Here is a 14,876-nt window from a genome sequence, read left to right as displayed (position 1 = left end):
ACTGCCCACCAAAGCCCCTCTAGTTCCTGCTCTCTCCCTGCACTCTCTCCATTCATTCCTCCAACCTGATCCCTCCTGTTCCTGTCCCTACCTGCCCCCAGTCCAAGTTCATATGGCACAGTTCACTGAGCTATCAACATTGAGTGGCTTTTTCTAGTCCAAAGTTCCAAAGTCCTTCCACAATCCTCCCCAAAACAACATAGTGAGGTCTGTCACAGCAATACTCCGCGATCATGGTACCAACTTCTGACTAGGTTAGGGTTAACATAGGTGTGGTAAAACACCATGACCAAAGCAAATTGGAGAGGAAAAGGTTTATTTGACTTATGCTTTCATAGCACTGTTCCTCATGAAAGGAAGTCAGGACAGGAACTCAAACAGGGCAGGAACCTAAAGGCAGGCTCTAACACAGAGGGTAAGGAAGGGTACTGCTTACTGGCTTGTTTACATGACTTGCTCAGTCTGCTTTCTTATAGAACTCAGGACCACCAGCCCAGGGATGGTACCACTCACCATGGCCTGGCCCATAAATCACTAATTAAGAAAATGCTGTACTGGCTTGCCTATAGCCTGGTCTTATGGAGGCATTTTCCTAGTTGCAGTTCCTTCCTTTCCAGTGATTGTAGCATATGTCAAGTTGACATAAGGGTAGCCAGGACAAGGCATATCTCAGAAAATATCTTTATCAGTAAATGGTGTGTCATCATATGCTTAACACACTGACCTGAAAGTTACACTGTGGCCACCCTGACTAAAGCCACAAATAAGGCCACCAATTGTCCTTCCAGAAAGACAGAATAGCAGGCTAAAGAATAGAAACAAACATAAAATGTGTTTTTTCTCTCTCTTAGTAAAAGCTTGTGTCTGTATTTCATGGCAGCACATGCTCCTCCCTCTTTCCATTGATCATTCCTACTACTTCAGGCTTTATTAATTCTTGCAAAATGTATGGGTACTCTCTCCGAAGCTTGCAGTAGTCATTCATTATTTGATGACTGCCTCAAGTACCAAATTGTCCCCCTTTATCAAATGTAAACAAAAACAATAAATATTAATAATAATTTAAAAGTTCTAAGTCCCAACATCATGAGCAATACTTTTTAAATACACCAAATAACATAAACTATCTCTGAGAAATTGTCAAAGAAATTAAAGAAGCTTCCAGTACGATATTTCAAAGTAGTCCATGGGTTTTTTATACAGAGGCAGGCCAGTATTTGCTGTTCCATTCAGTTTGCATAAGGTAAAATACATTATGATCTTTGTAACAAATTTTTTATTGAAGAAAAACAGGCCACTTTTCAGCACTTTTTATTTTTCAGTACTTGACCATTATGTGACACAATCCAGATCAGTACAGAGCTCGTGGATATAGACCTTTTGACAGTACAGTTCTCCATGTAAAAAAACAAAAACAAAAACATCATGTTCATTGCTCTTGCTAGTCTATGGTGCCAATTATTATTTCCACCTGTGCTGCGGTTACTGCTAATTACATTACCTGAGCTATAAAAATAAAAGATTCCCTCGTAGCAAATTCACAAATTTAATTTTAGTCCAGCTAAACACCTTGTCCATCTAAAACAGCAAATGTCTGCTCCACAAAAAAACCAATACAAAATCAAAAACACCAAACTGTATTGAGCTTGTAATTCAGTGTATTTTTATGAAACAGAATTGTGAGTAAAAGCGGAATGCTATGCTAATCAGCTGCTCACAGACAGAAACGGAGTCAGCTACTGGTATTTTCAGCGCTCAGATATTTGAAATTATAACGAAATCTTTATCCAGACGAATGACTGACACCATCCTCTTCTGGGCATGTCTTATTTGATAGACACAGCCAGTGTTCATTCAGGCCTCACAGATCTTAGGCACTGGTTAATTGACGTAATTTATGTACATAAAAGGAAAGACAAAATTAAAAAGTTTTCTAATTTACAAATGAATACATTATATTTAATTCACATTTTAAATTGAATTATTATTATTATAATATTATAAAATAGAGAAAATTGTTCTTAGTTGTGGAAGGACATATTAAATATGTTCTTCCATTAGAAAGTATGGGAGTGTCTTCAACAGTAATCAGTGGACAGTGTATAAAATCTAGTTGTATTTCTTCACTTAACATCGCAAGTATATAACAGAATCACACCACGTATTGTCAATATGTTAGATAATATTCTTTCTGTGTGAGAATGATCAGTGTCTTAATGTTAGTTCTTCAAACAATGTCTAGCATAAAGCTGGTAGTTAAGAAAAGTAGGAGATGGATGTAGGCATACTTTCTATCTGTTTTATTGGGGTTCCTTATGTCTCTACTTCCCTTATCCACCCCAATCCCTTCCAACACTCCAACACCGGGTAGGAGAGAAAGGTTACTTCGGGGAGAGGTGTGGTTATCATTAGCTACTTCTCACTGTTTAGGGTCATCAAGTTCCTCAGGGCAAGTTCAATCTTTGTTTCAGGAGATCTCCAGCTTCTCACCAAAATGCAGCCACAGCAACCAGGAGCAGCAAGGGGAGCAGTAGCTGCCTTCTTCCTTTAAGAACCACTGTCCCTCTCTGGGCTCTGGCGTTTATGCCCTCTTAGAGTTTCCAGAAGTAAACTGTCTGCAGCTGGCAAAGATCACGGCCCTCTCAGAGCAAAGAGAGTGCTCCTGTGGACCATCTAAAGCTATCTCACACCTCGGATTAAAACAAAAACATGTTTACATAACATAACCGAGGTTTTAAAGAAACCAAAACTCTCATTATAGATGTGTCTTTTTCATAGAGTAGCCATATGGGTAAGGAAAATAGTTTAATATCTCTGGTCCAGTCTCAAAGCAAGGAAAGGGCTAAGAGCTAAGAGAGACAAAACACATTAATTCAATAAGAACCTCAAATCATACTAAAAAAATATCCCTATCAAAGTATTAAATGAAATTTTGTAATGTTCCTTTTTAAATGATTAGGAAAAAATCCCTTGCTATTAAGTTATTTCTTTCAAATACAGGAGTAAATATTATGACAGACACCTAGACAAAACCTGTAGATACACAAGATATACACAATGTCTAAGAGGAAATTTTACCATCTTGATTCAAACCCATTTTATCATTCCAAGAGTAAAGAAAAGCAAACTGATTATATTATCACATTCTAGAACAGAAAGTCAAAGCCGACAAAATACACAATTGGAAAACAAGGTTGGTCAAACTTAGAACTCCTTATCCAGCTCATTCCTACACAGAGTCACAGATGTTCACAGCTTGCCGTGCTAACAACACGTGCCTACCATTCTGCGGCAAACTCAGGGGTGAGGCAGGAAATAAATGCCCTAATAAGAGGGGAAAGGCAATACCAAATTAAAATTGAACTAGTATTTTTTTCATTACTGTGGAGGTGGTGAGTGGCTGAAACTCCTGACACTTGGGAAGTGGAGGCAGGAATTCTAGCTCGTACTCTACTTTGTAGTAATTTTGAGCCTAACTTGATACATATGAGAATTTGCTTCAAAAAGAAAAAGAAATAGAAACTATAAATAAACCTATTATTTTGTAAAGAAAATCAAATACTATATAAGATGGGGGTGGGGTAAGATGGAACTGAGTATGTGGTGAGTAGAAATTTCATACCCCAATCTTATATTTAATCTTGGTCAGTTCATCTAAAATTCTATGAATCTATAAATTATTTATGTTTCTTTTTAAGAGTGATAATACAGGAAAAATCCACAAAACTAGTCTGCATTTAGAACTAATGTATGATGCTTTTCTTTTTTCTGTTAACGGTTTTATTCAATTCTAGAGCTCAATAAATTTCTCTGAATATACTACATACAAGCCATTGGATCCTATAAATTAAGTCCTACCAATTTCTTTTAATGTGTTTTTATTTTGGGATATATCTCTCAAGGTGTTTACTGGGGCTTGAAAGATTAATCGTATACAAACAGTGGTTTTGTCTTTTTTTCTGAACTTTCAAAATGTGTTTATTCAACGAAAGTGAATGAACTCAGTCAGTGTAGGTTCCCTGATGTCATCTGTTGGTTAGTTTTTATCTGCTAAGTGGATGCTTGAATATATAATCATTTAAATATCCATTTCTTCTTGATTATGAGTTATACTATACTTGTGCCAATGTTTGGCTCTTTTGATCAGTGAAATTCTCATATAGAATCCTATCTTCAAAGCTAAAACATCATTGCTTTTTAAAAATTATTCCATGTTATTTTGCCTTCATTAAACAGCGATTCTAAAATATCTATGTGCACCTTGTCTGTTAATATTTTAGGATTTCCTTCCCATCTTATCATCCCTTAAAGCTGGCACTTCAGACAGCTTGAGTCACATCTTGAAACAATATCAGAGAGTTTGCACAAAGGACCTGATAGACTAGGATCAGAAGGAAGCAGAGGAAGACCTCCCCTATCAGTGGACTTGGGAAGGGGCATGCTTAGAGAAGGAGGAGGGAGAGTGGAAGGGGAGGTGGGAAGGGTTCACAGGGGATACAAGATGAATCAAGTGTAATTAATAAAAATTAAAAAAATAAAAAATTAAAAGATATTATGAAAGGTATTTGTTTTTCATTCTAAAAATTCTACATGTATGTATCATATTAGATATAACTAATGAGTTCTAGTAATTAACTTATCATTGACAGAATTAACTGGACATAATTTTATATCAATGATTATTAGGTCAATATAATGTGACAAAAACTAAATACCTATAATAATGTATTCTGGTCTGCAAATTCCAACTTTGGAGGAAAAGACACCAGATGGCCACTGTACAACAAAACTTCTATACATTTGAAGTTTGAAATTTTAAAAACAGCAGGGCTCATATTTTATCATTTTCTAGCTGATGTTACCAAGTACACCTTTGAATTCCAAATATCCACGCAAAGACCAAAAAAAAAAATGTTATGTTTGTGCTTTAGCACAAAACAAATCAATTTGTACTGGGTAATTTTAGAGATGTGTTAGTGAAGAAATCCTTTTCATTAGATTATTGCTAAAGTTCATAATCAGCCTGGAACCTTTTGGAAATTGTGTAGTTCACATTATAAAGTTACATAAAGTTTGGAAAAAAGTTGCATGCTTTAGAAACGTGGTGTTCCCATCAAGCCTGTACTCTAGAAATATGATGATGGCAGGAAAGGGAAGCTTTTGATTCCATGCCTCCTGTTTACAGTATTTTCTCTTCTCTAGCTGGAGTCCCATCAAAACTGGCTGATTGCTTTTCTGGGCCTTTTTTCTCTTCACATTCAGAACAAAGAGGCATTTGCAATTTCTGCTGAACAATATAGAAAACATTACAATTAGAAGAATAAAAACAGGAATATTTAAGGTGAAAACACAAAATTGTAGTAGAACAACAAAGGTCTATCAATGCAAACAAATACAATCTAGACCACAAGGATAGCCACAAACTGAACAACTATTCAAAATTTTACCATATCTAAATATTGTGTTTACAACTGGTACAATTCCTCAACAGCTACTATGAGAAAACTTAGGTAAAATCATCCTTAACATAAAATCATCTAATTCTAAAACATTCCTGAACATTGCTATTATATAATATTTTATCATTTACCAAACAGTGTATTTGTAAAATCAGAATTAAGCTTTGCTGGTGAACTTGTTGTTTATTTTTGTGGAAGGTGACTACTTTTTATACCCGCGCCACTTTTCTAGTAATCTTTACTCTCTCATCTCATAAGAACTATGGACATGTTTTTTTATTCTCTGTTTAATTTCCTCTACCTTCTTGGTTGGCAGCATAGAGGGGAAGAAAGGGACCTGCTCTCTATCTTTGCAGGGCCTCACATAGGTATACTAAGATCATTACTGTGGGGCACAGCAGGCAAAGTTCAGGATAATTGCTGAGAAAACTACATACAGTATAAGGCCTTCCTCCATGTCTTTTAAAATGGCTTATCAGGTAAAAGTGCTCTCCATCAAGCCTAATGAACTGATTTCGATGCCTGAGCTCACATAGAAATAAAGAATAGAATCCTTCATATTATTCTTTGACCTGAACATAAGAGCCATGGCATGCTTCCTCCACTCCAGCGTGCGCACGTGCACACACACACACACACACACACACACACACACACACACACACAACAAGAATTGCTCTGCAATCCAGTGGGTATAAGAAGGACTTTCTGGATATAATGAAAATCAAATAGACTAACAAGGATTGAATACCTGTGTTGTGGGTTCTGATTCTGCAGTGATGTTACTTTGGGGACCCTCCTCATGCTTCACCAAACAGGAACTACCCTCCTGTAAAACAAGTGGAAATAGGTCAGCTTAGTTAAATTAAACCAAAGTGATGGAAAACTCATTGAGGAATAGTCCTAGTAAGAAGTTTCTGCCATTTCAATGCATACTAAAAGCTAGAGGCAAAATCTTCTCAATTGGCTGGGTTTCCAAGAACCAGCAAGTACTCAGAGTCATTTGCCTTTCATAAAAGCCTCTCTCTATCACTGTCTACTCATGAGCTCGATTCTAAGGGAAAACACTCAATAGAAAGAAAAGATTAAAGAAATGTATTTGTGATGCATTTGGACTTTAAGATTTAAATCAGTCATCAAGGGTAAGTTTTCATCAATACAGTAAGGCAGGAGACGGAGAGATTCCTCAGACTCCAATTCCTAACACACATTAGGCAACTGACACCCACTTATGACTGCTGCTCCAAGAGATCCAATGACCTTCCCTAGCCTCTGCAAACATGGGTGCAGAAGTCACACACACACACGAATCTTAAAATATTGTAAGACAGAATGAATTTAAATTTTATGTATGTCTGGTGTACCATATGAGTGTCTGGTGTACTATATGAGTGTCCGGTGTCCAAGGAGGCCAGAAGAGGGCACCGGACTCCCTGCTACTGGGGTTATTGATATTTGTAAGCCACTTGTTGGTGCTGGGAATAGAACCTAAGTTATTTGGAAAACCAGCAAGTGCTCTTAATCGGTGCACCTTGCAAAATATTTCACTATATTTTAAAAAGGTAATATTTCTGTAACTAAAATATCCCTATATTTTACAAAGCAAGAAATTATATGTTCCCATTTAGCCCATGAGAGGTGAGAAGGAAAAGAAGCTGTTGACAATGGAAACAGCTCCAGTCAGCTATCATTCTGTCAGAAGGAACAGATTTTTCCCTCCTTTCCCCTCTCCCTCTCCTTGTCTACTGGTTCCTTTGTCTTCCCCTTTTTACATGTTGTAAACAAATGTTAAGATGGAGTAAGTCAGTGCTCCATGTCCGACTTCCTGTAGTCTTTTCCATGTTTGATAATACATGGACAACTAAAAGGTCTTGACATTCAACAGTGTAGCTTCATTTCTAGAACAACACATGGGTCATGGGCCCCATTTAGCTTCATTCTGTCATTTAAAATACTCTGATGATGCCAGAGTAATGATGAAGGTGATGCAGACACAAGCTTTTACTAAGAGAGAGATACTGAGAAAAAAAAACACATTTTGTGTTTGGTTTTCTCTATTTTTTAGCCTGCTACTCTCTGTCTTTCTCTCTGGAAGGAAAATTGATGGCCGGTATTTGTGGCTTTAGTCAGGGTGGCCACAGTGTAACTTGCAAGTCAATGTGGTAAGCATATGATGATTCACCATTTACTGATAGAGATTTCTCCTGAGACAAGTATTGTGTCAACTTGACACAAGCTAGAACCACAGAAGAGGAGAGAACCTCAACTAGATAAATGACTGCATAAGATCAGGCTGTACCTAAGCCAGTATGGCATTTTCTTAATTAGTGATTGATGGGGGACGTGGTTGTGGGTGGTGCCATCCCTGGGCTGGTGTCCTGTGTTCTGTAATAAAGCAGGTTGAGCAAGTAAAGAAGCATGTAAAGAAGCCAGTAAGCAGCACCCTTCCATGGCCTCTGCTTTAGCTCCTGCCTCCAGGTTCCTGCCCTGTTTGAGTTCCTGTCCTGACTTCCTTTAATGATTATCAGTGCTATGAAAGCATAAGTCAAAAAAGAAAAACAAAACAAAACAAAACAAAAAACAACACCCTAAGTGATTAGAACTAAGTGATTCATACATGTTTCACATTTGAATCTTACACATGCATCATGTTATTTACTCTTCTTCATCACTGTGTATATCAACTGTAGCAGCACTTCAGATTGTTTTTATCTGTGTAAGCACACACAGCCCATCAGCATTTTGTGTGATACTTTAAGATAAAGGCTATGAACCTTGATCACCCATAGGTCCCAATAAGAGACCAGATCATCAGTATCTAATGCCTACTAAGTAACAAGTGGATAAAATCACAGATTTTAAAATATGTATCAGTTTTTTAAATGTTCACACTCCTGCTTTCTCTGTATCATCAGATGTAGTCATGCTTTATAGAAGGTCCATTTTTAGTGAATATTTTACCAATATATGCCTACTAGAAAAGTGATCTGAAATAACAGCAGAAATGGTAGTAAAAATATTAGCTCCTTTATGTCTTAATAGTATATTCTGTAGAGAAACATTCTAAAACACCGATGGAAAGAAATGTTATCTGTTATTCATAAAAGACTGTTTTTTGGTTACTTGGACAACTTGTCATTTTGTTTTCCAGTAGCGAGGGAAGAACTGATCTTGAGTATTTATCAGGAAAATTTTCTAAGACAAAGCAATAGGAAAAATAGAGAAGGTATGGAGATGTACCATATAATGGGTGAGGATGCAGTAAGATGAAAGCTGAGAGGATGGGAGGAACAACTTGGAAATACACAGGTCAAACAGTGATGTGTATGAGGAATCTACTAAGAAAATTCCATTGTAAGGGCTCTCCTCCTCCATGCTCATGTTTCAATGATAGTTCACAGACAGAAAACTTTCTCTGTATTGAAATCTAGACACATATAAACTGTATTTCATAGAACTCCTCCCATGAAATGACTTCTCAACTATAGTGTCATTATGGTTCTCTTTCTTCAGTAAAAGTCTGTAAAGTATGTCAGTTCTGTAAGCATCCCTTGCTTTGTATGTCTCTAGAGATTATGTATGTAAAGCTGTTTTGTTTTTATTTTGTTTTGCATTGTTTTATGATTCCTGCTGCCACTTACATAGACCCACAGATTTTTATATGGCTATTAAGTACATACAGAAGCACAACAAGTATTTGTCACCTTGATGGGCTCTTTGTGACATATTTCAGTACAGCTTGGAATAATTGCAGGTATTCTGTTTCTTGTAATTCTTCATAAGATTAGCTCAAATGAATTATAATTCTTCAAAAAGAGCAAAAAATAGTTTATGAAAATTGTGTTTTAAGGAATTTACCTTCAATGATTATTCAATTATGTGTGTGTGTGATTATGTATGTATATATGTTCATGTTTTTGTGTATGTCCCATAAGTGTATTTGTGTGTTCCAATGTGTTTGTGCACATGTTTGTACAGGTGCCTGGAACATTCACACTTATGATTATAATTTTCATTGCTACCGTCATACTGAAAGTTCCATAGATAAGGGCTTTAAATAATTTTCTTCTTTAATTCTTATAACTAGTTATGTGTAAAACCTATTCTCCTTTAAGAGATAAGTACTAACAAATTTATCCAGAAAAAAAACCCCACAAAGTTTGGTAGAAATAAAGAGCTTTTGTCAAATGTTCAAACGGATACACAATGGATGAAAGGCAAGAGGCAAGAAGAGGAGAGGGAACTGAGATTGGGATCAAAGGACAAATAAATTAATGAGCAGACTCCCAGAATGGCAAGATCTGGAGATATCCCTGTGAAGCAAAGGGTCACGGTCTCACACGTTTTTATTTCTAGCCCCATGTAAGGCCTGTAGGGTAGGTAATGGAATTTTACAGAATTGAATATATATTAAAAGTTAGTTTCAGCCTGCATAAATTATACTTGCCACTGTACAATAGTTTAATTTTTAAAAAGAATCATAGAAAAATGGGGTATTTTCAAACTTAAAGACAATTATGAACTATTCACATTTCCTAAAAGAGTTCTAATTGACAAAGAAGTGAAGAAGAAAAGAAAATTAACCAGAGAGGAGACTGAGTTTTAACAACCAATCATAAAAGTGTCAATGACAGGAGCTCCACAAGGACCAAATCTATTTGGGCACAGCGGTCTTTTCTGAGACTGATTCTCCAATCAAAGAGTATATATGGATATAACCTAGAAGCCCTGCTCAGGTGTAACCCAAGTGGGTTCGCCAGTAAGGGAACAGAGACTATCTCCAACATGAACTCAATGGCTGCCTCTTTGAACCCCCACCCCCAACCTAAGGGAGGAGCAGCCTTGCTAGGCCACAGAGAAGGACATCACAGCTAGCCCTGATGAGACCTGATAAGCTAGGGTCAGATGGAAGTGGAGGAGGACCTCCCCTATCAGTGGACTTAGAGAGGGGCAGGGAGGAGATGAGGGAGGGAGGGCAGGATTGGGAGGGAATGAAGGAGGGGACTACAGCTTGGATACAAAGTAAATACACTGTAATTAATGTATAAAAAAGGGTGTCAATGTGGTAGATGGATTAGTGCTTGTTACCTTGTGTCAACAGAATTTTGTGGAGTGCATGTTAGTGATAATTTTTAAAGTTTAGTATTAGTCTTGGCATTGTAAGAAAATAATAATTAGCATGTTTTGGTTTTTTGTTTTGTTTTGTTTTGTTTTTTTCCTGCAGCAAATTAACAGGGGTGGAAAATGGGGAATATGTAGTATGGGATTTTACTTTCTGGGAGAAAGAATATAAATGTTGGGTGTATGTACGCTCAGTTTCCCCTATGTAAAATGTGCAAAGTACAGGTTTAATGTTCAATGTTTATCATAGAAATCTATGAGTTAGTCATGCATGCTGGCTGTAGTCTAGAATCTTAGAACTTTTGGGCCAAGGCAGGAGCATTATTATGAGTTTGATGTCATTCTGGCCCACATGGTGAATTCTAAGTTAGCAGGTTATATGTAGGGAAATCATGTACCCCAGCTCAGATGTAGCCCATAGACTCAGTCTCCAAGTGGGGTCCCTAGGAAGGGGAACAGGGATTGTCTCTGATATGATCTCAGTGGCAGGCTCTCTGTTCACCTCTCCATGGGGGAGTGCAGCCTTAACAGGCCACAGAGGAAGACAATGCAGCCAGTCCTGATGAGACTTGATAGGCTAGGGTCAGAAGGAAGGGGAGGAGGACCTCCCCTATCAATGGACTAGGGGAGGGGCATAGGGGGAAAAGGGTAAGGTTGGGAGGAGACGAGGGAGGGGCCACAGCTGGGATACAAATCGAATAAATAATAAATGATAATAAAAAAGGAACAAAGAAAACATTGCAAGTGAAGAATGACACTCAAAAAGACAAACAAAAACAAAAAACAAAGTATCAAAACAAAATAGTGAGTATTAATGGAGACAATTTTAAATAACTTATGAGAAAGAAAACAAAATAATTGTATGAAAGTATGGAAGCTTAACAAATAATGGGAAAAAATGAAAGAAAACGTAAGACAATGTTTGAATAATTATCTTTGCAAAATGTTTAAGCTGAAAATATGAAATAAATTCTATAGATAACTCTACAGTAGTGCAAAGCATGCCAATGTGAACCAGTAAGCTATGAAACAGTGTGAGATGTGGCAACACATGACTGAATTGAGGAGGATAGAGTGAAGTGTTCTAAAGCTTGGTTTCACAAGAACTAACACGGACTGTCTTTCTGTATGTCCAACCATATAAGTAATCTTCTAGTTCTATCTTTATCTCAATCTGTATATCCATTCTTCTTCCTTCTTGCTCCCTAGTTCCTCTTCCCTTCCTTTTCCCTCATTCCTCTCTTACATTTGTGTTCTCTCCCTCTCCCTCCCTTTCTGTCCTTCTCTACTGTCTCCTCTTTCTTTCTTTTCAGTCTCACCCTTCTCATACTTTCTTTACTTTTCTTTTTCCCCTTCTTCCTCTCCTTTCTTTTTCTGATCATCACCATCCTCCCTTCCCATCCCATCAGGTCTATATCTCACCATTCCTCCTTTACTGTTTCTGAATTGAACAGAACAAAAATGTGTCCTATCAATCAACTTTCAGTAACCTTAAAGTCCCAATGTATCCTTGACTAGACCAACCCACCTAATTTAATGAGCACTCAGATAATTCATACTGAATCAGTAATAAGTTTTCTCTATATTTGACTTGGATGCACATGGTCCACTAGGAATTTATTAAGTGAAATAATGTTGCATATTGGGAATGAGACATTTAAAAAGGCAGAATGAACTGCTGTAATAGTGATATGCTGATACTTTGTTTACTTTTAACTACACCATATTACTAATTTTGTAAATAAAAAAAAACTTTAAGAACTATGGAAAACTAGCCAGGTGTTGTTGCTCACAGATGTTATCCTGGCACTTGGGAGGCTGGGGTGGAAAGATTACTGTCTCTGAGGCTATCCTGGGCTTCAGAGTGAGAATCTCTTTCTAAAATAAATAAATATATTGGATATAAACAAGTAGAATAATTTAGCTAAAATTCGTTGTGAAATTGTCTCATTTAAAACTCCAACCTTGAAGATTGCTATCATCTTGTTACTACTCTTAATAACTTGATGATATATCACAAAAGAGATATATTAATATATCTGATGCCTTTTCTAATTGGTGCAAATGTACAACTAAGCCTAAAATATACCAACGAAAATGTCTATATTCTGCACAAAAGCCTGTTTCCTGCTCACATTGAATTAAGAGATTAGACAAGCTAAACGGTGAAAACAAAAAAATGATAACAACCCACAAACATAAAAATAGCACAGAGGGAGCAGCCTAAAGTTACTTAGAAGTGCAAATGAATCTTAGATAAATATTTCTGGGACATTATATTATCTATGCATTCCACAGGATTAAAAAAAAATACCCCAAAACTAATATTGAATCTGGGTGAGGAGTTTAAACTCATTTGCAGAAGACAAACAGTGCTTATGCCTGCTATGGCGTCCATATCTTCGGTGAATGCACTCCTAACTCCCTCCAGGAACCTTTATAATGCAAATTTATGACATTCTCAGCTCCTATAGATACTATTAATGCAATTCAAAGTAAGGGCCTCAAACAAATAACCAAAATGTGATATAGACTGTTGCAGATAAGTAAATACATGTATAAACATATATAAACAGTGAACACCCAGACTAGCAAAGGTCAAAGATTATCAAATGAGGCTGTATATATAACCACAGTTTTGCCCCAAATGTCTCAAAGTGAATATCACTGTACTAGTTGGGCTATTTTTATTTGCTAAATTAATATTTTGAACATTATTAAGTTTTCTATATTGTTTCCAGAACAAAAGCATGACAGAGATTACATTTTACTTGTATGAAATTAAAGTGTTATTAAATGGTGGATATAGTAATTTGTATCAGTGAAAAACATGATTCTTCCGAATAACTTTGGAGACCATTTTCCAGTTTTGCACTATTTGGATGTATGGATGGAAAAAATCACACCTCTGAAAAATGCCACAGCAACACAATTACAAAATCAGCCTTTGCTATGAGTGAGCTCTGCTTAGAATGACAATGGACACAGGTCCCTCAAACCGCTCAAATCAAAGCATGACTTGCAGAAGGACTGTCAACAGCATACCATCAACAACTCATCTGAGTTATCCTAAGACACAATGAATGCTGTGTTTAACAGCAAACTGGATTTTCTTAAATCTCTGCAAAATCAACAGCATTAAAAAAAAGTCTGGACATTATTTTTTCCTGTAGCTCTTGGATTTTATTTCTGGATGTTTTCCCCCAATAATTTACATAAACAATGCTTGGATGATTGTAAAAGTTCAGGGCCAGATGTAAATGTTGTGTTTATTTCCTCAGAAGCGGGGATGAGATGAGAGCCTAACCCAATCTGTGCAAACACATGGCTTGGGCTGAGCCCAGAGCATTTCTTTGTTGTAGCTGTCCCTAGCCTAGGCCTGGAAGCTTCTACCCTCTGTACAAACTGATCTTCTGCAAGCCCAGACCTTGAAGGCTTCAGCTTCCATCCTCAATCTGCTAACCTAGGTCTACATACAATGTTTCAGCCTCCAAGACTTACTGCTGAATAGGCTCATCCTTTTCTGGCTCTTTCTGAACTCTTGCTGGCTTGTTCAACTCAGCTGTTCTGGCCCAAACTCCTCTCCAAGATGACTGATTCAGTCTGGTTTTTCTAGGCTTCTGACTGAATTGCTCTGCTTGGCCTCAAACTAACTCTGGTGATATGTTCTAATCTTCTGGCTCATTCTCATTCTCTGGGTTTTTCTTTCTGCATCTTATTTCTGTAAAACTGTCCCCATAAAACTTCCACACACAATTCTCCCACTACTATTCATCATTACATTATTCCTCTACTTCTCCCTGCACTGTTCTTAAGTAGCCTCTCTTACTTGTGTTGTTCTTGTGAGAGTTGCGTGTATCCTCTCTCTGACTCATTCTGTCAAAGCTTTCTCTGATTTGTCACTTTGTCTGTCCCTCAATTAGTTGTCACTTTCAAACACTGCTGCTTCCTTCTATAAACTAATTTTACTTTCATTGTTTGGTATTAAAGATGTGTAGTAAGGGTGTATGTGTATTCTAGCCAGATACACTCTAATCCAGGGCATTCCAGCCAGATCACATAGACCTAGATGGCCTTTGCATGTGATTTCATGCCAGGGCAGCCTTGTTGTTGGATTAAAATTTCTCTACAGCTGATTAGATGGTTCCCTTTGGTCAGGAGCTCACAAGCAAAAACAGTGGCAGGCACCCAGCTGTGCAGGTGGACCAGAAGTAGATGTGTCAGGCAACTGAGCAAGTATGCCAGTAGTAAAAACAAAGGAGACTTGAGTAAATATGCCAGAAGCCAACGTGCGAG

At 37.2% G+C, this 14,876-nt stretch overlaps 1 protein-coding gene across 2 annotated transcripts in view; it reads right to left on the bottom strand.

The window, feature by feature from the left end:
* Positions 1-1,259: 1,259 nt before the first annotated feature.
* Positions 1,260-14,876, bottom strand: part of Luzp2 (leucine zipper protein 2) — a 432,038-nt gene continuing 418,421 nt past the window's right edge. Inside the window, exons 11-12 of one of the 2 annotated variants that reach the window (XM_060367228.1) lie at positions 6,211-6,288; positions 1,260-5,284 (exon numbers count right to left, since the gene is read on the bottom strand). In XM_060367228.1, the coding sequence (XP_060223211.1) occupies positions 5,180-5,284; positions 6,211-6,288 (183 nt within the window). In that variant the 3' untranslated portion in view covers positions 1,260-5,179. Of the gene's footprint in view, positions 5,288-6,210; positions 6,289-14,876 lie in introns of both variants that reach the window. The other variant, XM_060367227.1, reaches the window with a different exon arrangement.

Source organism: Meriones unguiculatus, chromosome 14 (genome assembly GCF_030254825.1).
Source record: "Meriones unguiculatus strain TT.TT164.6M chromosome 14, Bangor_MerUng_6.1, whole genome shotgun sequence".
Classification (NCBI taxonomy): Eukaryota; Metazoa; Chordata; class Mammalia; order Rodentia; family Muridae; genus Meriones; species Meriones unguiculatus.
The sequence above is the reverse complement of the archived record's forward strand: the minus strand, read 5'-3'. Positions and strand labels throughout refer to the sequence as shown.